General features: G+C 43.5%; 1 protein-coding gene across 1 annotated transcript in view; it reads right to left on the bottom strand.

The window, feature by feature from the left end:
- The window catches only part of LOC146857637 (alpha-1,3-mannosyl-glycoprotein 4-beta-N-acetylglucosaminyltransferase C-like), a 186,581-nt gene that overhangs the window by 4,402 nt on the left and 159,289 nt on the right, over positions 1 to 22,890 (bottom strand). The window contains exon 3 of the mRNA XM_085648202.1: positions 7,072 to 7,225. Within this exon, the coding sequence (XP_085504328.1) occupies positions 7,072 to 7,225 (154 nt within the window). The remainder of the gene's footprint in view (positions 1 to 7,071; positions 7,226 to 22,890) is intronic.

The following is a 22,890-nucleotide window of genomic DNA, read 5'->3' as shown; positions in this document are numbered from 1 at the left end:
TTCTACACTTGGATAAAAACTAAGGATTGTCCCTTGGAGGAGAAATTAATTATAAATAAGAACTATGGTGTTTTTAAATAAATGGGATATCAAAATGTATTCATAAAGTGTTTTAACGACGATTTGCATAATCTGTTTTGTAAAATAAAGAAGGAGCTATATTTTTTCTAAGAAAAAGGCTTATTGGTTGTATGATTTAAATGTCTGAATGAGTATGAGCTATTATTTGTGTTGATAATTGAGGAAGAATCACATAGGGAACACTCTTTGGTTATTGGTGCTACTTTACCCAGTTCCCTTTGTATCTGAAGTACTCCTCTCTGTTTTGGTTTTGGATTCTGTGGGTTGGAGGCCAGGGCGAGTTGAGAGGAGCGGAGTTGTCTGAAAGGTGTGTGGAAGACAAGGCGGTGGCTCAGATATTCTGTTCTTGTGACGTGGAGAGCTTTTTAGGCATGTTTGAGGAGCTTGAAGGTGATTCTCTTGTTGATAGGGAGCCAGAGGAGTTTTCGAAGGTGTTGTGTCATCTAACTGCAGCTGGGGATGTCTAGGACTAGTCGGGCTGTGGCGTTTTGGACATTCTGTAATTTCATGAGCTGTTTCTGGGTGACGCCGGCGTAGAGTGTGTTGCCATAGTACAGTCAACTAGTGATGAGTGCGTGGGTGACCATCTTTTTGGATTCTGTTGGGAGCCATCTGAAAGTCTTTTGGATTATGCGGAGCGTGAGGAAACAGGATGAGGATACTGTGTTGATTTGACGGTTCATAGAGTGCGAGGAGTCCAATATGATGCCATGGTTGCGTGCATGGTCCTTAGGGGTGGGAGGGGTTACTAGTGCAGTGGGCCACAAGGAGTCATCCACTCATTTATTCACCCACCACTCACCCATCCATCTTTCCATCTTTCAGTATTCCTTCCTTCTTTCTCTTTTCTCTTTGTCCATCTTTTGTCCCTCCTTGCTCCTGTCAGGAGTTCCCATGTACATTCCATACCCTGCTTAATTTGTCATCATGCGTCAGTTATATTGCAGTGTACGGCCCCTTGATACACTAGTTCTGTATTGCAATGGCGTGAGTCATTTTGCAGTGTATGCCCCCTTGGTACACTAGTTCTGTATTGCAATGGCCAAAGCTTGTTTAAATGCTCAAGACTGAGACAATATAATGTTTGTATTAGCCAATGTTCATTTTTTACGAAGCATTGTAGTAACTAATGCTCGTTTGCGTGCCTATGCATTACATTTCATGCGCGCCGGCATTGTTGTTATGGTTATATGACAACTCCATGTTGTGGCAAAGTTCCCAGGTCACATGCAGCTGTCACTGGCTTTGTGCATGTTTCCCGTGCAAGTTCCTGGGTCATGTGTATAGCAAGGCACCCAACAATGATCTCCTGATTGGCCTAATAGAAGCCAGTCCCCCACTTGGCTTTTTCTTCCGGATTCCATGCGTCGTCATCTTCATTGCTAATTGGCTCCCACAAGTTCCTACGAGCTGGCTCCAACAAGTCATCTTCGTTGGCAAGACATCGAATTCTTGAAGCCTCCAGCCACAGCTAAGTGCCGCTTGATGGATGCTCGGAGAGCATGTTGTGTTTTCTTGAATGACTGAGAGATCCTTGGTGTAATTTGTCCTGTGATCTTGAACTGGGATCGAGGGAAGATATCAGACTTTCTCTTTATTCTTCCCCTGACTATTTGTGTTTGTGCATGGTTCACACAGACAGTCTGTATGTCATAGGTGAGAAAGTACATGAACAACACGATTTAGTTTGCACTATGTGAATCTCTGTAACAGTTCGCATTCTAATGTGAGACAAATGTGTAATGATGAGGTTCAGGTAGCCGGAGTGTAGTTTAAGATGATTTATTTAGTCTTCGTTGCAGGTTGGTTAACCCATGCAGCGCAGCCCCACCAGGAGCAGCTTGCCTGCTGCTCAGCCCATACTCCAACAGACACACCTCACGGCACAGGCATCCAAACCTTCCATTCGTCACCACTCCAACATTCCACGCTGCACATTCACACTGGCTGAGCAGCCAAGGCCAAAGCAACAGGGGAGATGCATAAATATAAATACAATATACCACAAAGTCTCTGTTCTTTTATTGTGCACATAGCATGACTATTTTGGGACATTACAGTTGTGAATCTTGGACGTGCATGTTTGAAAGTGAACCAGTTTTCCTGATTACTGGCAGATTTCAGTCACCTGCATAAATACATGTGTGATTCTTCCCTATTCAAGGTGATTGGCTTCGGTGCTTGTAATTTTTATACAATCATGGTGACATTAAGAGAGTGCCTTTGTAATACGATCTTTCCTCCATCCATTATAACTAAAGGTTTACAGAACAGACGGGACCTGCCCTGCTCTCCAAAGATTCGGAAACCCGGCTGGACCAGGTGGCAGACGCAGCTGTGTGTTGTTTCTTTTCTCTCATCCAATTCCTTTTCCCTTTTGGGACACCTGCCGGGACCCCTGTTCTCTTCTAGCAGTGCCAAGAGGTGTTCTAGGCTGTTAGGGGGCTGTTCATCGCCCCTGCAGACGGCCTGCTCTTCAGCAGGGCCGGACTGGGAGCCAAAACCGGCCCTGGCAAATTGCTTGACGGCCCCACTCCCCCCTCCCTTGGGGGGTTGGTGGTGCCACCGAGCTCTTAGCCAGAGCCGGTTTTCGGACGATTTTGTTACAGGGCCGATTTTGCAGCTATGCTGCAAAACCGGCCCCCACCCGTGCGGCGCACCGGGGAATTGCCCGGTGCCTGCTACGGCCAGTCCGGCCCTGCTCTTCAGGTGAGTGGTCGCAACAGCTCCTGCTTGCTCTTCTATCGATGCTCTACTCCTTTATCATTTGAATTATGAGCTTTTGTCTGCTGAGTTGCAGACAGAAGAGGCCCATAACGAACCCTGCTCCTGCTGTAGCTGCTAAATCGGGGGCTTCAGAATGCCGCTGCTGGGGAATTTCTGGCTCAAATCTGGCATTGGGTGGTGCACTTAGATATATCATTGCTCTTTGTCATATTCTGTCTGTACTCGGTAGATTTTGAGTGTGTCCCTGGTACATCATGACAGCACCCTAATTAATCTACAGGTGGCAACTAAACAACACTTTTGTTTGACTTAGTAACTCTTTTTTTAAATTAATCATCTTTACCTTCTAGTTGTTATTTCACTGATGTTTCCTGTGATGATATCAGAAACAAAGGTCACATGACATCATTTTTTGATGTCATCAGGTTCAATGGTCATGTTTATCACTTACTGTGATGCCAATAGGGTAGCAAACGGGCATGTGATATCACTTCCACTAACCTGATATTTTGCTCAATTAGGGGCATATCAACAACAACCGGCGATAATTATCGCTAAGCGCACTTAGCGCTAGGATAATTATCGCCGGCTAGCGTTGATTTTTATCGCTGAGATAGCGTGCTATTAGCAACGCTTATCTCAATAGCGATAAAAATCCTCACGCTAAGTGGCTAACGTGAGATTATCGCTGGAAACCCAGCGATAATCTCACGTTAGCTTGTTGATAGGGACAGACAAACTTAGCCATGATATCCTCCTTCCATAGGATATCATGGCTAAGTCAGAAAAATACCAGACGTAAAAAAGCAGCGTTAACCACGGTTAGCGCTGCTTTTTTTGTCTCTAACAGGATTAGCGATATTCTTGATAATAGGAGAAATGTCACTTAGCGACATTTCTCCTATTATTTTACTCTGGAACGCCCCCTTTGCATCTCATTAGAGATGCAAGGGGAAGCGTAGAGTAAATGGGTGCTAACATGCAGATTTGCATGTTAGCACCCTGTTGTTGATAGGGTGCTAGTTTTATCTCTGCTTTTTTGGCTTTTAAAGCCAAAAAAGCAGAGATAAAGCCCTTGTTGATATGCCCCTTGGTGTCCATGGGTCATGGGAACATAGCCACTGCAAAGAGAAAACTGTACCTGATAATCACTAGTATGAGGAGTAACATTTAATTTCTTGTTTAAATGTGCCTTGTTAATAAAGAAACAACGCCAAGCACAATCATACAGGAAAAACATAAAAAACACTTTTAGGATAAGACCTGATAAATGATAGAACAAATGTTGCTTGCTGGAAAAGAGAGGCACACCGTGGACACTGAGTCGCCATTACTACAATGGAAAGTGAGAATTACTATAAGATCGCTTATACGTATACATTCCCTGAATGGACATTGCGGCAGAACGAAGGAAACGGGACGGTTTATTATGGGGCCACTCCTGTTGAGAAATGTGTAATCTAAACAAGCGTGCCTGAAAGGAAGGATGGTGTATTATGGGACTTGTACCTAGAGGGCCAGAACTTCTACTAACTGACATTGTAAAACAAGCTCGCAATGGTTGTGTCTACAACAGTCCCTTGTTTATTACTGTCGTTCATCAACAAATGAGAGCATGCACAGTGACATAAATACCCGGGAATTAGATTACCCATGCGAAAGCCAACATTGAAAAAGACATTGCTTGTTAAAACTCTTTTGTTGGTCAATAAACTCGAATTTCGGAAAACCTGTGGAGTGCTTTTGGTTTCTTGTGTGCTGTTGTGAAATAAATTGTTGACATACAGCCACTTCCACGTAGTACAGCACCCGTTCTGAAAAGTGTTCAGTCACTCTAGTGTTTGAAATTCATTAATCCTGCTAGAACCATCGCTTACCGGAAAAGAAATGCACACCAGGGACACTGAGTTGTCATTACTACAATGGAAAGTGAAAATTACTAAATGAACACTTACAGGTAAGCATTCTTTTAATGGACTTTGCGGATGAATGAGGGAAACAGGACAGTTTATTATGGGCTGCTACTATTGAGAAATGTGTAATCTGAGCCAGCACGCCTGAAAGGAAGGATGGTACATTATGGGACTTGTACCCAGAGAGCCTGAACTTCTACTAACAGACATCGTAATACGCGCTGGCAATGGTTGGGACTACAACAGCTCTTTGGTGATTACTGGGGTTCATCAACCAATGGGAGCAAGCACAGAGAAATAAATACCTGTGAATCAGACTACGCATGCAAAGCCAACATTAAAAAAGACATCGCTTGTCGAAACGTATCTGTTGGTCACTAAACTCAGATTCCTGAAAACCCATGGAATGAGACGTTTTCTGCAAAAGTAGGAATAAAATGAGGTTCCAGTCTGGCCCAGGTGCGCATGTCACAAAAATTAAACATCAACAGGAAGCACTTACAAAAATAAACATACCAGGTGCTACAGTTGAAGTTCCACTTCAGTAAAGCACACACATTCATAACTTCTTGGGTCTGACAAAGGCAAATCAAATGTGTTTCTTCTTGTATACCAAGTTGAAACACTATCTGAAGTCCTTAATGGGGGTGAATGCATCATTGATCTAATGGAGTGCAATCTGATCTGTAGTGACTGTGACGAGTAGTTTCTTTCTTGTCGTCTCCTGGTGACAGCAGAGTCCATGGTTCACCCATTTAAATACCCTAAGTATGCACATACCCAAAATTCATAGTATCACTCACACACCCACTCAAAAACACACACACCCATAGCTCCACTCACAAATTCAGTCACAGACCCAGACAAGCACTCACACACCCACTCACAGATGCACACACCCACTCACAGACCCACACAGGCACTCACACATCCACTAACATACCCATAGCACCACTCACACACCCACACACAGACCTACACAGGCCCTCACACATGTACTCACAGACCCACACAGGCACTCACACACCCACTAACAGACCTTTAGAACCACTCACACACCCACTCTTAGAGACACACACAGCCACTCACACACCCACTCACAGACCCATAGCTCCACTCACAAACCTAGTCACAGACCCACATAAGCACTCACACACCCACTAACAGACCCATAGCACCACTCACACACCCACTCACAGACCCACACAGGCACTCACTCTCCTACTCACAGGCACTCACACACCCACTAGCAGACCCATAGCACCACTCACACACCTACTCACAGACACAAACAGGCACACACATATTCACTCACAGACCCACAAAGCCACTCACATGCCCACTCACAGACACACATAGGCATTCAAACACCCACTCACAGACCCATGCAGTCACTCACAGACCCATTGTGTCACTCACAGACCCAGTCACAGACCCATACAGCTACTCACACATCCACTCACAGACCCATACAACCAATCACACACCCACTCACAGACCCATACACCCACTTACTGACCTATAACCCACTCAGACACTCACTCTCAAAGGTAACAGGTTAGAGTAAAGAAATTAAAAAAAATAAAATTGGAATTCCGTAAAAAACATTATAGGTAGAAAATAGAATTTAAAAAACATAGAAATTAACTGAAAAAAACAAAGGTTACAGGAATGTTATAGTTAGGAAATTGATTTTAAAAAACCTTAAAAATGTCACAACAAAAACAAAGGGTATAGGGTTGTTACAGTTAGGCTCAGTGTGAGTGGCTCTATGGATTAGTGAGTGGGTGTGTGAGTGCTTGTATGGGTCTGTGCATGGTTATGTGAAGGATTGTGTGGGAGTGGGAGTGGGTGTATGAGACATTCTATGGGGTTGTGAGTGTGAGTGATTCTGTGGATTATGTCATCAGTGATGTCATCAGTCATGTCATCAATCATGTCATGGACCATGTCATGAATGATGCAATATGTGAGGTCATAAGCAAGGCATTATGTGGGGTGTAAGTTATAGTTAGCTCAGGTAACTATAACTGCTACATTTCACTGGTTTTGTATGAATAAAACTAGGCCTAACTATAACGTCCCAGTAACCTTTGCTATTTCAGTGATCTATATATATATATGTGTGTGTGTGTGTATATATATATATATATATATATATATATGTATGTATATATATACATATATATATATATATATAGAGAGAGAGAGAGACAGAGAGAGAGGAAGAGATACAGAGAGAGAGACAGAGAGAGAGGCAGAGATACAGAGAGAGATGTAGATATGGATATAGATATAGATTTACAAAACGTACATTTGTATTCAAAGTAACACTAGAATTAATACTCACTTTTGCTGCTTGGACGATACCCCAGCATATATTTGTAAGGAATAGGTAGAGGGTTCATAATTTCTTCGCTCACATCAAAGTGTTGAAAATGTTGCTTGGCAGATGATATTTCAGGAAAATCGGCTTTTACTATTCTGTTCAGTACAGCTGCATCCTTAAGAAGAAAATACATGAAATTCTAAGAATAAGATTATGTAAAAGTGATCCAGTCACTTGATTCTAATGTTTTTGTCTGTCTCAGTTCAAAATGTACCAAATGTAGAGGTCAGGGATTGCTGCTAAAAGCATAAAAATGGCCGGTGGAGGGGTTGACAAAATAGCGCTTGGACTACGAGACATAACATCTTACCATGTTAGGTGTTTGAACCATGGATACTGAAGTGAGATGGAACTTTCTCAGGTTCTTCTGAAGTAAGATCTTATGTTAAAAATATTTACACTAGATAATTTTCAAAATCATAGAATAACATGCATTCTTGATTTAATCAACTCCAGATGAGGTTCTTTGCAAGACAGGATCATAAGAGTATGTAAATTGCTTGTTATTCTTACCTTAGAAATTGTTAAACAATTCAGGTCCAGGTCACAAAGCTATTTCTGGTGTGTGTACATTTAAATTACATCTACGAATACTTTCGTTCAATAATGCAAAATTACATTTGAAATTCACCAAAGTTTTTGTACTCCTAAAAGATGTACTTACACAGAGGTTTTTTCATGTGAGCAAATTTCTTACTGTGCTAAGGGAGTGAGCACTCAAAGCAGGAAATGCCCTGAAAGTTAGTAAACACATTGGGGCAGATCTATATTGAAGATGTGCCACTTTTACGCCGCCGTTGCGTCACTTTTGTGACGCAGCGGCGGTGTAAACCCTGCACCACGCTGCGCCATATTTACATCGTGACGCATCTATGGAGATGCGTCACGATGTAAAGCCCTGCGCCACGTAAAACCTGCGTCAGGTTTCACGTGGGCGTGTCGACAGAGGGGGGGGCGTTCCGTCGCAGGAACGCCCCTGAAAAGTGACTCAGTCAAATCTATAAGATTTGACTGAGTCACTTTCCCAACGCTGATGCGCCAAAACCCTGCGCCTGCTTGAAGCAGGCGTAAGGCTTGACGCACCATGTTAGGGATAGGGTAGGTTGGAACAGTGCTGGAGTTGCGTCGCGCTTGCGACGCAACTGAAGCACTGCGCCAACCTTACGCCATCGGATGCGTCACGCATCTGTTTATTCCTGCGCCATGATGCGCCGCATTGTAAATGCGGCGCATCATGTGTGGCGCAAGGGTAAACTTGCGTGACGCATCATTCCTGGCGCATCCTTGCTGATTTGCAGGGATGCGCCAGGAAACATAAATCTGCCCCTAAGATACTTAAATGATTTTGAGCATTCACAAACTCCTTTTCAAGGCATACCTCCCCTGTAAATGGTCAGAGATTTACTCCTGGCAAGATCAATGGTAAAGTATTTTCCATGGTGGAAAAGGAAAAGTGGCACCCCCAAATTGGTCAGGATGTTGAAAAATTTAAAATGTTAGCAAATGCAGTTTCATTTGCTCTTGTGTCCTGAAAAAATAAACATATGTATGTTTTTGCATGAAAAATAGTACTTTCAAAGCGTTTTCAGGATTATGGAAGAGAAAATGAGACTGTTGTGGGTTTCCAGGCGTAACCTAGCAATATTATGAGAACCTGCAAATGTTTTGGGAATTTCAAGCAGTTGTGAAACTGCACTGTGCGAGTTAGTAAACCTGCGAGAGCAGATTTATTACTTATTTAGAGTTTGGTGGCCAAACTAATAGTTCCCCCACTCTATTATGGAACCATCATGTTTCAATCAACGGAAACTTTTGACCAACAGCCTGCTTGACATTGGACTATCAGACAATGGACGCAAGACTGTTTGCTTTATTGAGGGCGGCCATTCCGACATCATAGTGTCTTGTTTGGGACTACCAGTGAAAACCTCGAGCTGATCCCAAACAGGAGAAAGACCACCACGCCCTGGGAAAAAAAACTCTCAGGGCATCGCATCCTTTATTTTTTTGTTTTTCAACAATAAACTCTGACTTTGGGAGTTTGTTTTTCAAAAAAGAAACTTTGCTGTGCAGGCGCATTGAACATGGTGTCTGCACATCAAAGTTTCATTGCATTCAAAGCAGACGTCTGGGCTGTGGCTGCTTAAAAGTCACAAAGATCACTGCCTGGCTGGCTGAGAGCTCTAAATATGGTTGGCTTTAGTACACCAAGGCAGAAGAATACATCTCTCTGCTGACCCGATGGAACTGAGTGCAAATCTCCAATTGTGAATAAGTTCCTCTCTCTTTGACTCATGCACATCCTTTTAATTTACAGTAGCCTGAGGTAACTGAGGGCCTGACTTGCATTTCAGTGGGTGGGTTACTCCAGCACTAAAATAATGACTATCCCGTCCCTTGAAATATAAATCATATAATAACCTATGGGATTTGTATTTCGGCAGATGGGATATCCGTTAACATTGTGATAGAGAAACCTGTCTGCTGAAATCTAAATCAGGCCCTAAGTTTGATAAATGCTAGATTTTCACAAACCTAGGCCCAAGTTTACTAATGGCTTGCGTAGTCCTTGCGTCACACAAGGCGACGGAAGGCACTGCAAGCCCTTAACTCAGATTTACTAAGGCACACTAAGCCACCTAGTGTAGTTCTGCCTGGCATAGTAAATCAAGAGTAACACAAGGCAGCTTAAGTGAATGCCTTTCATTACTATTCATTGGTAAGGCATTCAAAGGGTGGAGTTTGGGCTTTCCCACGCATCCAACCATGAACTCAGCGCATTTCCGGATTTACTAAGAATAGTAAACCTGGGAATGCGTCTAAATGTATGCCGTCCCCACAAAGGCCTAATGAGGAGAAATATATGTATTTCTCCTCGTTATTTCCTCTATGTGCGATTCATTCTGCGGCACACATAGACAGAGGAAAATACCTCTGAGGATTGTTTTTGTGCAGAAATGTGTCTTTTCCTGCACAAAAATAATCCCGCCTGTAATGTAGGCACTCTTGCACCATGGCGCAAGAGTACCTGCGTTGGCACTAGGCTGCACATAGGCTGCCAGGGCAGAGAGAGAGCACGCATACGCCATATCTTAGTAAATATGGCTCATTCCTGATGTCTCCATTTGACACAGCGCAGCGAGTTGTCTTGCTGGACTGCATCAAATATTAGCAAATCTGGGCACTAATGGCTACAGCTACAGTTTAAAGTTAACATTTGATAAATATAAAATCTGAATACATCAATTTCAGCTACAGACTGCAAAACTGGTGAAACATCTGGAAATATAAACCTTGGCTACAATATTAGGAATGATAAAAATCTCCAAGGTATTCAAATTGAAAATTGGACCATGTGGGAGTTCATCACTTGTTGCATAGTCATGAACAAATGGAAATATTGTGCAGATCGTCACAGACACTATCGCTACGCTGCATATTAAATGCATTGTTTAATAAATATGAAATTGAAAGTTCTTGCTTTTAACTTTATTATTTTTAGATTAATTTCATATTAGTCTAAAATAAACGCTGGATTCATTGATTTGTTGGTCGATCGAATGGCATATAATGTAGAAGTGTAGCACTAATGAAATAGCAACTCATTTTGTAGTATACAATATCTAAATGTTCATACCCGTGAGGAAGACAGTAGTATGAGGAAGTGATTAACAATGTGAGAGGTTAAAGAATATGCTTAAGACATTTAAAAAACGTTTTTGGGGATCATATTTAACCTACTCTAAAATGAAACTTATTATTTACATTTCGATTGGACTTGTTGAGCAGATTGGATTTGTGAGACAGGAGGAGCAAGATGGCGGATTGACGCCGTCTAGGAGAGTAGAGTCATGGAGGCGCTTAGGAGGCTCAAGATTTGCTGATGAAAGATATGGCAGTGGAAAAGCATGAAAAGCATGAAAGCACGAGCAGCAGGATTGCCACTGCCCGCGTCCCACGCAGGGGGACATCAGCAGGGCAGCCCTCTAGTGGCCGCCCGTCGGAGCCTCCCCCCCCCCCCCCCTTGGTCCATCGCTCCCTGAGGCCGCGCCTGTGGGGAGGGGAGGCCCCAAAGGGCAGTGCTGGGGGAGGCGGGCCACTGGGCCGGGCGGGGCCAGGCCCTATTTATGCCTCCCGCCCCTGCAGTTCGCCCTCTGCTTCCTGTGTGCTCCTGGCCGCGCGAGATCCCACCCTCTCCGCTTACCCTGCACGGCGTAGGAAGCGCGCAGCTGGAATGTTATAATGTTTTTTCTTGCGTTGCAGGCGGAGTTACAGGGCGATCTGGAGGCAGAAGGGTACAGTAAGGGTACCTCTGCGACAGTCGGTACAGTAAGGGTACCCCTGTCCGGCACAGTAAGGATGCCCGAGCCAAGGTCTGTGAGCCGAAGGAGGTTCTGAGAAGACCGCGACGGCGCCCCGTTAGTCCTTCGGGCGGTTGGGGGGCCTGACCAACCGGGGGTGTGCCATAACACGCTCCGCCCCCGTTAAAAGGGGCGGGAGTATTAGACAGATCACGTGATCCAAAGGAGGATCCGAAAAGAATGTGCCGCACTGCCGGGCATCGACCAACCGTGCGTGCTGGCTCGCAAGGCGGGCGGAGCAGCGAGGGGCTGCCTGCCCTGGATCGCCCGTAAGATAACCCACTCTATCGTCATACTTATGTTGTATGAAATAAACCTGCAGCAGTTCTTCACCCATAACTAATGTGTCAGTGTAATCTTTGGGTGATGTCTGTGCATACGTTTGAGTGGAGCGGATGACGGTGTGGTCACTAAAGATAATAAGAAAAATATTACAGAATCCAGAAACGCCAAACTCGGTGAGAAGATCGGCAAATCTTTTTTTTTAAATAAAACAGAAAAACGGCAATACGGCAAACACGAAAACCTGAAATGGAAGTGGGATAGTGTGACGGAATTGCTGAACGGATACATGCTCGTTGGTACTTGCTGGTGTTCTGGCGGTCTGTGCAACAGGTGGAGGCTCACGCTGTGCTAATGAAAACTGATGAAAACAACCTCATAATCTTGGCGCTCTGTGCTTTTGTTTCCTCAGGGAGGAGAAACGCTCCCTGAGAAACGCTGAGCTTGGCAAAAATCACCGGTAAAAACGGCAAACGGCAGACGGGCTAGTGGCAAGCCCGAAGTGGATGTGGATTACTGGTGGAGGCTCACGCTGTGCTAATGAAAACTGATGAAAACAACATCGTAATCTTGGCGCTCTGTGCTTTTCTTTCCTCAGGGAGGAGAAACGCTCCCTGAGAAACGCTGAACTTGGCAAAATCACCGGTAAAAACGGCAAACGGCAGATGGGCTAGTGGCAAGCCCGAAGTGGATGTGGATTACTGGTGGAGGCTCACGCTGTGCTAATGAAAACTGTGAAAACAACATCGTAATCTTGGCGCTCTGTGCTTTTCTTTCCTCAGGGAGGAGAAACGCTCCCTGAGAAATGCTGAACTTGGCAAAATCACCGGTAAAAACGGCAAACGGCAGACGGGCTAGTGGCAAGCCCGAAGTGGATGTGAATTACTGGGCAGGAATTGCTGATAGATACATTTTTGCTTGGTAGCGCTGCTTGCTGTTGGTGCTTGATGGTGCTCTGGCTCTGGCGACCTGTGCAGTTGGAGGTGGCGCTGGGGAGCTGAGTGCAGCTGAGTGCAGCTGAGTGCAGCTGAATACAATTGAATGCAGGCGACAGTAAGGACTGACTTTCGGTGCTTGCCGTACACTAGGGTAGCGGAGTGTTTGGCTGCCCAACGACGAGCTCAAGAGAGCCGGCGAGCTGGTCGCCACGGTCACTCGGCGGTTAAATTGTATTTACTTCAATGGGCTATGGCCCCACCGAAAGCGATGGTCAGGAGTACTTGCGCTACTAATAGAGCACTGGTGAGTACAACAGCGACTCGGGGTAGTAACATGGATACCGAAGGTGTGGAAATACAGAGGGCGGACTCTCCCAGCTCAGCTTTTGAACTGGGGAAGGTGGGAAAACCTGTTGTGCAATTCTTGCAATCAAAGAAGTCAAGGGATTTGTTTTCTTCTGATATTGTGGCGGAAGCTGATACTCTTAACAGTGGCAAAATATTAGCAGATATGGTGAATCAGGCAATCGGGGTGCAACACAGTAGTGTGATTTCTATTTTTTCAGGGCACACTGTTTCAAATAACTTGCAGGGATCGCCTCAGACACTTCCTCAGCCTCAGTCTCAACCTCAGCCCAAGGAAGTCTCAGATAATGAGAGGGTCCCAGATTTGGCTAAGGGCTCGATTGAAGTGAGGGCTGAGCAGGGGAGTCCTTTCATCAGCCCTGCTGAATCAGCGACTGTTCGGGATCCCCCGAGAACACCGGGGGCACTCAAGTTTGTCAACCGCGGAGAGGATGAGACAGCAACGGAGCCTAGAATATCTAAGTCTGGTCAGAGTAATCCTGAGACGATTAGTAGCCTTGGCAATCTTGGTAATATTGGGACCCCTAAAAGCCCTAGAACTCCTGTAACTGCAACTGTGCCTAATGAACTGATATTGGGTGATTTGAGTATCGTGTCTTCGGCTTCTGTTATCAACACTGACCAAGCACAAGAACAGAGCCAGACCCAGACCCCCTTTGTGATGCAGCATGAAGTCATAGTCGGCCAACAAAAGAAAACTCCAGGGACAGTAATTGTTAAAAAGAAACATCAAAGCCAGAATCAAAAATTGAAAGTGGTGAAGGAGCTGAAAAAAGCTTTTGGGGGTCTAGATCAGGCAATAGAAGACAAGATGGCAAAACAACGGAAAAAGGAAGCTACAGCGCATAACTCAATATGGCGATGGGTACAAGCAAAAGGTGGGGTCAAAAATACGGTATCAAGACTATCAGAGACTGACATGATTGATGAAGCTAGCGGAAGAATGGGGCTGGTGGCTGAAGGCACCGGTGACCTAGGATCTGGCCCTGGGTCAGCTTTGATGATGTCGCTGGGAGAAACGAGCATGCAGCAACTATCTGGCGATCTGAAAAGTAAAGAGGAGCAAGGAATTGAAACTAAGATGCTCTCGCTGATTCTCCAGAATCTTAAAGACCAAAGAGAAGTGACTAGAGAAGCTCTTCTCCCATGTTCGATTAGACACCCAGGGCATTCAGCAGTCTCTAAAAGAAGTTACTACTAAAGTAGGATCACAGGCCGGTGAGATTGCTGAACTCCAACAGCGAGTGGCAGACACGGAAGAAACAGCTACGAAAACGGCTAGCATAACTGAGAAGCACGATCACATCTTGGCTACGATGCAATTTAAGCTAGAAGATCTGGAGAACAGGCAGCGGAGACAGAATTTGAAGATGTTTGACATTCCAGAAGGACAAGAGGGCACAGACCCCAGAACATTTATAGTGCAAACACTGCAGAAACTGTGTCCGGACCTTAGTGATTGGGATTGCCAGATCCAAAGGGCTCATAGGGTGACAATGGTCCAAAAGACAGCCGGTATCCTAGACCTTTCTTGATTTATTTTGGCAATTTTTTATTGAGGCAGGCTGTTTATTTAAAAGCTGGCCCAAGGTCGCCTATGTCTGTTGATGGTAACTCAATTTTCTTTCGTTCTGATTACTGTATGGTAACAATGGACAGAAGATGGCAGCTTAGGCAATTGATCGACCCAATGAAAGCTGCTGGAGTGCAGGCATATCTGCAAGAGCCGGCTCGACTAAAAGTAATTTGTGGGGGTCAATCTTATATGTTTCTTTCAGAAACTGAGGCAAAAAAGGTGGTATGTGGATGGTAGAAAGAGGGGACAGGCTAAAAGGGGGAAAGGTATATCTCTCTAAAGTAAATTCTTGCTCTCTTATTTATGCGAGAGTAGAATTTATTAGTGGTAAACAGCAGAAGTTACTACATTAATGCTTTTTCTTTATTTTGGTCTCTGTAAGGAAGGGATTTATTGTGGTATATGACAAAAATATTTCATTTATGCTTTCCTCTGTTTCATGACTTGCTTTTTCTCATGTTGAATAACATGGAGACCAGAAGCCTCTGGAACCTCTGTGACCTGGACTCCTAGTGGGCTGCCAAAGTTAATGGCAGCTTCGAGAAAGGGGATGATTCCTCCTTCTAGATGCTGGGGGAGGTGGGAGGGCCAATCTCTAGTAGAGATTAGGGGAGAGGGAGGGATGGGAGGGAAGAGTTGGGGGCTTAAAGAAGAAAAGGTCAACGATTGGGTAAAAAGCAATGATAAAAGTATTCAGATAAGTAAGGTGGCTACTAAAAGGAATAGGTATTTTATTTTATATGGAGGGGGTTAAATGCCTAGCATGGAATGTTGCAGGGTTAAATAGTAGGATAAAGAGACGACTTGTGGCAGAAGAGCTAAAAATGCATAATCCTAGTGTGGTTATGCTAACAGAGACACATCTATCGTATAAAGACCGGGGATTGCTAAAACAGTTAGGGTTTGAGGTTATAGTATGTTCTACTCAAAGTGCTTCTATACGTGGAGTTGCAATACTAAAGAACAAACGGTTTAGGGCTACAGTTGGTAAGACAACATCGGATAAGGGAGGTCGTTGGGCTATTTCACAGTTTATATTAAAAGAGAAGCCACAATCGAGAAAGAATGCCTTGCTCTTAAATGGGCGATGGAAGCCCTACAGTATTACCTCCTAGGACGCCCCTTTCTGTTACTAACTGACCATGCTCCTCTCACCTGTCTCTCTCTCCACAAAGACTCCAATCCCAAGATCTTACGGTGGTTTCTTTCTTTGCAGCCTTTCACCTTCGAAACGATTCACATGCCGGGTAAACTCCAAACGAATGTGGACTATCTTTCCAGGGTTCCGATGCTCGAATGGCCCGAACGTCCATTCCCGGGGGAAAGGCAGTGTGATGGAGAGCGACCCCCTAACCATCACAACAACGGCGGCGACCGACCCAACATGGCCGCCGTCAACGATCCCGGAAGTACAGGCAGCGGACTAGTTGCCTCTCCGGAAGGTGCGGGTGTTTCCGCTATAAGTGGCCGGCCGGAGTGGACGAGAAGTCGAGAGGTGGAGGAATCGAGACTCGAGGCGGAAGACGAGTGGAGAGCGAACGGCGACCAGGAAGAAGAGTGGAGAGCGAACGGCAACCAGGAAGAAGAGTGGAGAGCGAACCGCGAGGAGAGTGGAAACCCGGGACGGAGCGTTGAAAAGTGGAGAGCGAACGGCGGGAAGGAGAAGAAGGACGACGACAGCTCGAGGAGCACTGCCCCTGAGACCGCTGTTCTCCCAGGAAGTAAGGAGACTGGGTCTCCCATCACCACGGCCCCGGGGGAGGGTCGTGGCAGCAGGCAAGTGCCGAGCGGGTATTCGGGATTCTTTAGTGGGCTGTGGGGACGCATGAGGGGCACCCACGGACAGTCACCTACTATCCCTTCACCTTAGGCACCCAAACACGGACGACAGGGCCCTGGTGACGGGCGGCACTACCTTCTCCCTCCCCCCCTTTTCTTTAAAGCAGTATCCAGACTATGCTGTAGTCTAAAGCCTGGTTTCTTTTTCTTTCCTTTATCCCTCCCGTTACGTGCCTAATCCCACGAGCATCTGTGTGAAGATATTGGGGAACCAGAAGAGGCCCGAGTGACAGAACCAGCCAGAGGGACTCTAGCGTCAAGGAGACCCTGCGGAGTTATCTACCTATGTGATGTCAGCATATGAACCCTTAGAAATAAAAGAACGCCAAACCAGCAACTTACTTGTGTGAATAGTACTTGCCCGAAGGAGGGGTTTAGAGGGTGAGGGAACTCCCCACGAGGGAAAGACCACAGTACCCAAAGAATTTATCATTGAACTGGCAAGTTTTGCCCTAAAAAAAAGTTTTCACATTTGCAAGTGAGTTTTTTTTATCAGACAAAAGGTGTGGCAATGGGTTGTCCCTTTGCTCCAGAACTGGGGGTTCTGTATATGTCAATGTATGAGGAGAAATTTATTTACAACAATAACCCATTTAAGCAATTCATAACAACTTGGCTGCGGTTTATTGATGATATTTGTATGGCATGGTCAGGAAATGTTGAACAATTAATGCAGTTTTTGATTGGCTCAATCAAAGATCTTAAGACATCAAGTTCAGCATTAATTTTTCATCCCAAAAGATACCTTTTCTGGATGTTGAAGTGCATCCGGCTGAAGGGCGTCTAGTGACAACACTATATAAAAAACCTTCAGACAGGAATAAGGCTCTGTTATTTTCGAGTAATCATCCTAGAAGCCTAAAAGAGAACTTGCCTTATGGACAGTTTTTAAGGATTCGGCGGAATTGTTTTTACAAGGATGATTATAGTTCTCATGCCAACAACCTTGTTGAAAAATTACAAGATCGAGGTTATCCCAAAAAATTGGTGAGAACAGCCATGAAGAGAGCCTGGTGGACTCCCAGAGAAACATTGTTGAACAAAAAAGAAAAATCTTCTACAGAACGCCAAGTATTTGTTACTACCTTTTGCCTGAATTCTAATCAACTAAAAAAAGTGATCAATCAGAATTGGTATTTAGTAGAGAACTTGGATCCAGCTTTTGCGAGCTCCCCCCTATTTGCTTTCAAGAAAGAAAGAAGCATGTCTAATCACATAGTTATGGCAGCATCCAAAAAAAACTTTGAACCAACATTAAGACAAATGATGGGTCTAACACCTATAACAGGACATCATAAGTGCGGCACATGCCTGTGTTGTGATCAAACGATTGAAGGAGCATTGTTCTCCCATAAAGGTATCTATTGGAAGCATGATACTTTTTCCAATTGTAAGACGAAATATGTAATTTATGGAATTGTTTGCCCATGTCCGATGTTGTACATCGGCAAAACAAATCAAGAGGTCTGACACAGAATAACGCAACATAAGTCTCGATCAGGAAGAATGTTGAGACTGCCCCGCTTGTTAACCATTGGAACAAAAAGACACACACGGAAAAATACCTTTGTTGAACAGTTATTTCAAAAGTTGAACGTGATCCCCGAGGAGTTGATCTGGAGTTAAAACTATCACAACGAGAAGCAATGTTGATTGTGAAATTTGACACTGCAATTACAGGTTTAAATGAATTATCGGAAATATATAAACTTTGAGGGTTGTAAGTTTGGAATATATTTTTTCTCCAACACATCCCATTTTATCATGTTTTCACTTATGGAGTCATTTAATATACTGGGCGACAAGTCCTCTACATTCCAATACAGCAGTGAACTACATTTCCCAGGAACCCTAGTGGTTCATTCGCGGGAGCGTTGTCCGACAACGATTTACAAGCCAACGCTATTTTATGAGACAGTCTTCTACAAATAAACAAATATTTCACTCAAACATTGCATTCGCTATTGAGCTTGGCGAACGCTGTGGCACAACATTGCAATTTACATTCCGTCCGGGCGACAAACTACATTTCCCATCATCCCGAGCCTTCCCACAATTCCATATTGACGTTATACGGAAGTGCCGGCTTAGATGCAATTGAACTGCACATTGCCGGTCGAAACGTTCAAAGAACATTGTCTCTGCCACGGATTAGGTAAGAAGCGTTTCACGCTGAATTAAATCTGCCCGGCCGCTTTGTTATTTGTTGATTTCACTTTTCATTTCAACTTTTGAGCTGAAAGTAACCAGCCTTCCGTTTGTTGGGTTGTAGATTTGTTGGTATCCTGAAGGATCTTTACAGACCGTTGGGTCATTTACCGAATTTTTGTATTACATTCAAAGCATACGGCAGGTATGTGGTCGCCCTATTTTATATTCATGTCAACTACAAAGTTGGTTTCCATTTGTCTATTTTAGACACTTTTCCCTTGTATTGCAGCTCCAGGCTTGTTTTCCCCAAAAAATGGCTTAAATTGAATGAGAGGAGACAGGTCAACTGAGGCAGTAGCCTCACTTAACATCACAGAAGTTTTGGCCATCTACATAGTAAATCGTTTTTTGGATTTTGGTTTCCATCTCATGACTATTATTGAGTAAAGTCTTGACAGATTCTTTCACTTCTATCCTTATTATTGTTATTTTTATTCATTGTTTCTAGTGGTCTCAATTAGAGAATTCCGAAATTGTACTCATTGGTGAGCCGTCACTTGGTAAGAACTCTTGCGGGGATATTGCCTTAAAGGCGGTTTGTCTAATAGTGCTGCGCTCTTGGGTCTGTCAGTAATTATAAAGTAAAATCTTCTTTCTCCTTTTTCTATCCCACAGGGTCTTGGTCCTGAAGAGAACTCCTTTCCACAAACAAATTTAGACCTTTTTCTTCTTTTTTTATACCAAACACTGGTCCAAGTTGTTGTTTTTTGTGCATTGTAAAAAGAATTATGTGTTAAACTTTAGAACGAATTACCAATAGTAGGATTTATGCACATCAAATTAAGTTGGTTAACCCTTTTCCGTGTTTGGTGAGGTCCTTGGTCCATTCAAACTGTTGATATAGGTAACCAAGGATTGGATATATGAGTGTGTGTGTTTTGATGAATGAGGAGTGGTGTATGAATGATTCAGTTTGTATGTTAATGGTGAGATTTGCCAAATTGGCAGCTAGTCATTGTCGTCAATTCTTTAGTACGTGATTTGTGTAAAAATTCATCGTGGTGTTTTCTATTTTATGTGCGTTCAAATCATTCATGGATAAAAATTCAAATGAACAAAAAAGATGTTCTTCTAATAAATGCTATTAATTAATACTGACGTGGTGTGTTTGAAGTTCTCCCTCGTTTTCTTTATTATTCAAACTGTTGATCAGTATTGGCAATCAATTTGTTTTTTATACTAAAGGGCTCAGCCTTACTGATTAGAGCCACACCCATTCTTGTTCCCGGATGACCTGGCATTATTCTCTACAGACCCAGGGTGAGCATTAGGGGAAATACCAGCGGCTGCTGCTGGGTTTGGTCAGATATCAGGGTATAAATTAAATATTAATAAGACCCAAATATTAATTAATCATAAACCGTTAGCTGTTATACAGGGGGAATGTCCAGTCGTCACTTATCTGAGGGTGCGGAAATCTGCACAAATAGAGAAAATCATCATTCTGAATTATGAGGAGCTGCTGAAGGATACAATTAAATCATTTAAAAATTGGCCCAAACTACCGATAGGTATTATAGGTTGTATTAATATTATTAAGATGAAAATCCTGCCCAAGTTTTTATATCTTTTTCGCTCTATTCCAACCCCTTTTTCAAACGATTAGAAGAAGCAATTAGTAGCTTTACATGGGGATACATGAAATCTAGGCGACTGATAGAAAGATTAAAACTACCATTTGGTCAAGGAGGCTTGGAGCTACCTGATTTTAAGATGTATTTCTGGTCAGCTTTTTTTGGTCGCTTTCATAGTCTGATTAATCCTGCGAGTACTCTGGTGCATATTTACAAGGCGGCGATAGGAAATTATCGCCGCTTTTGTGGCCGTTTTCGGCCAAAAAGTGGCGATAATTTTATCGCCTAATTAGCAAGGTCACGCTAACACGTGAAACCTTGCATTAGCACACCTATTCTTAACGTCCAGCTTTGCATCTCTAATGAGATGCAAAGTGGGCGTTCCTGACCTGACATGACAGGAGAAATGTCGCTAGGCGACATTTCTCTTAACCTCAAGCCCCACGCAGGAAAAGTAGCGATAACCCCTGTTATCGCTACTTTACTTACGCCTGCTTCGGGACTGACTTAGCGATGATATCCTACGGAAGGTGGATATCATGGCTAAGTTTGTGAGTCCCTATAAACAAGCTAACGCCACATTTTTTGAGATTATCGCTGGGTTTCCCCCAATAATCTCACGTTAGGCAGTTAGCGCTAGGATTTTTATCGCTTTTGAGATAAGCGTTGCTAATAGCACGCTATCTCAGCGATAAAAATCCACGCTCGCCGGCGTTAATTATCCTAGCGCTTAGCGATAATTATCGCCGATGTTGCTGATATGTCCCTACATTTTTTCATACATTTATGTTGGGGGAAGAAAGTAAAATGTTTCTGTATAGAATAATGGACCCTAATTATTTCAAAAGGGTTAAATATAAGACCGCTCGGGACAGAATATATATCTGGCGGGCGATCTTGCATAAAGGCAATATATCTCCATATTATGATAAATTTCCTCTGTATTGTAACCCTGCTTTACCCAGTATATTTCACGATGCGGTGGGGAAAAATTGGATCAGATTGGGAGTAGGATGCTTGGGTGACCTTTTCGATTATAATGGTATTATTGCTTTCGAGAGACTACAACTCATATACAAATTGCCAAATCATATGCTGTTAAAATATTATCAGATCCGAGACTTTATAAAGCATCTGAAGTTGACTAATATAACTGGTTCTGAGGTTTGGGATTTCATATATGATGAAGTAAAGGATCTATGATTAGTAAGGTTTATAAATGGCTGAGCAGCAACAGAGCAGATGATTGTGGAAGATTGGCTAATCAATGGAGTAAAATATTGGAGATTCCTTTAGGGGCTAGTACTTTAATACAAGCATTGGGCACTATAAAAGAGGTGGTGCATTTCTACTAATCTGAGATTGCATCAACATCGGCGATCTGTCTTTTCTATTATACACCTGAAAGGATAGTCAAGTGGACGGTTAACAATATAATTACAGATAGGATGAAGTGCCCAAGGTGTGATATGTATAAGACAGATATCAAACATATGTTTGTAACGTGTTTGGAGCTAAACACCTTTTGGCAGGATGTCCAGAATATTATCCATCAGAAATTGAGGTTAGAAATACCCCTGCCAGTAGGGGAAATTATGCTGGGCCGTAGCAACATTGGATCTAAAAGTAGTGGTCTTTTAACTATTTTGCTAGTCTCCGCAAGGCTGATCATTGCTCGAGAATGGATATCGCCAAAGCCTCCAAATGTGATGGACTTCTTGTGTGTTTTGCTGTTCGCCCTATGTGGGAAGCGTATGCCCAGACGTGGGTCCCGTGCTCACTACGCCATTGAAGTCAAGCTATCCTGGCTGAAGAGGTGTGAAACCCCAAAACCGGTCCTAGGATGCTTGATTCCGGTCCAGGGAAGACATGGCTTGGCAGTTCGGGCTGGACTGTTCCCATGAGGCACAGGGTCAAGACTGATTTGCATATGGCCATGTCTGAACTGGGGTGGCATGGTGAGCAAAATAACAATGGATTAAACCCAGATCTGTGACTGGGGGTGAATGTTTTGCAATGTGCAACATTCCGTCCATCATCTTGTGTGTTTTGCTGGTGGCTCTTAGTCCAATAGACATATGATATGGAACATGCACTGGCTAAGTCAAGAGGCATACGTTCAGCTGTTAAATGTAATAAAATATTGGGGTTTTGGCTTTAGATAGCCTCTTGGAAATTTTACCATACTTAACATGGTGTAAATAAGAGGGTGAGGTTCTTGAATGTATCTCGGTATTTATTTATTTCTATGTGATTCTTGTTTAAATACCTTATCTGCGATATACTTTTTTGATATTGGCGGAATGCGGCACTGATACTGTTTTGATGTATTTGATTGTACTATGTATTACCTAATCATTGACAAATAAAAATATTAAAAAATAAAAATTAAAAAACGTACTTGTTGAGCAGAATACATAGAACATCTTCTAATTGTGTTCAACTTTTGCCATTGTCCTCTAACAAAAATTGCTGGATGCCCTATTTGAAAACTAGCCAGCGTTTAAGGTTCACTTACGTTCTAATCTTGGCTTCTCCACATTACAATTACCACAACATCCTGATGGAAATCTATTGTCTCCCTTTGCCGGCCTCCACCTTCTTCCAAACAAGATGCATCTTTTACAGAAAAG

The sequence above is a fragment of the Triturus cristatus genome, chromosome 3_2 (assembly GCF_964204655.1).
Source record: "Triturus cristatus chromosome 3_2, aTriCri1.1, whole genome shotgun sequence".
Lineage (NCBI taxonomy): Eukaryota > Metazoa > Chordata > Amphibia > Caudata > Salamandridae > Triturus > Triturus cristatus.
The sequence above is the reverse complement of the archived record's forward strand: the minus strand, read 5'-3'. Positions and strand labels throughout refer to the sequence as shown.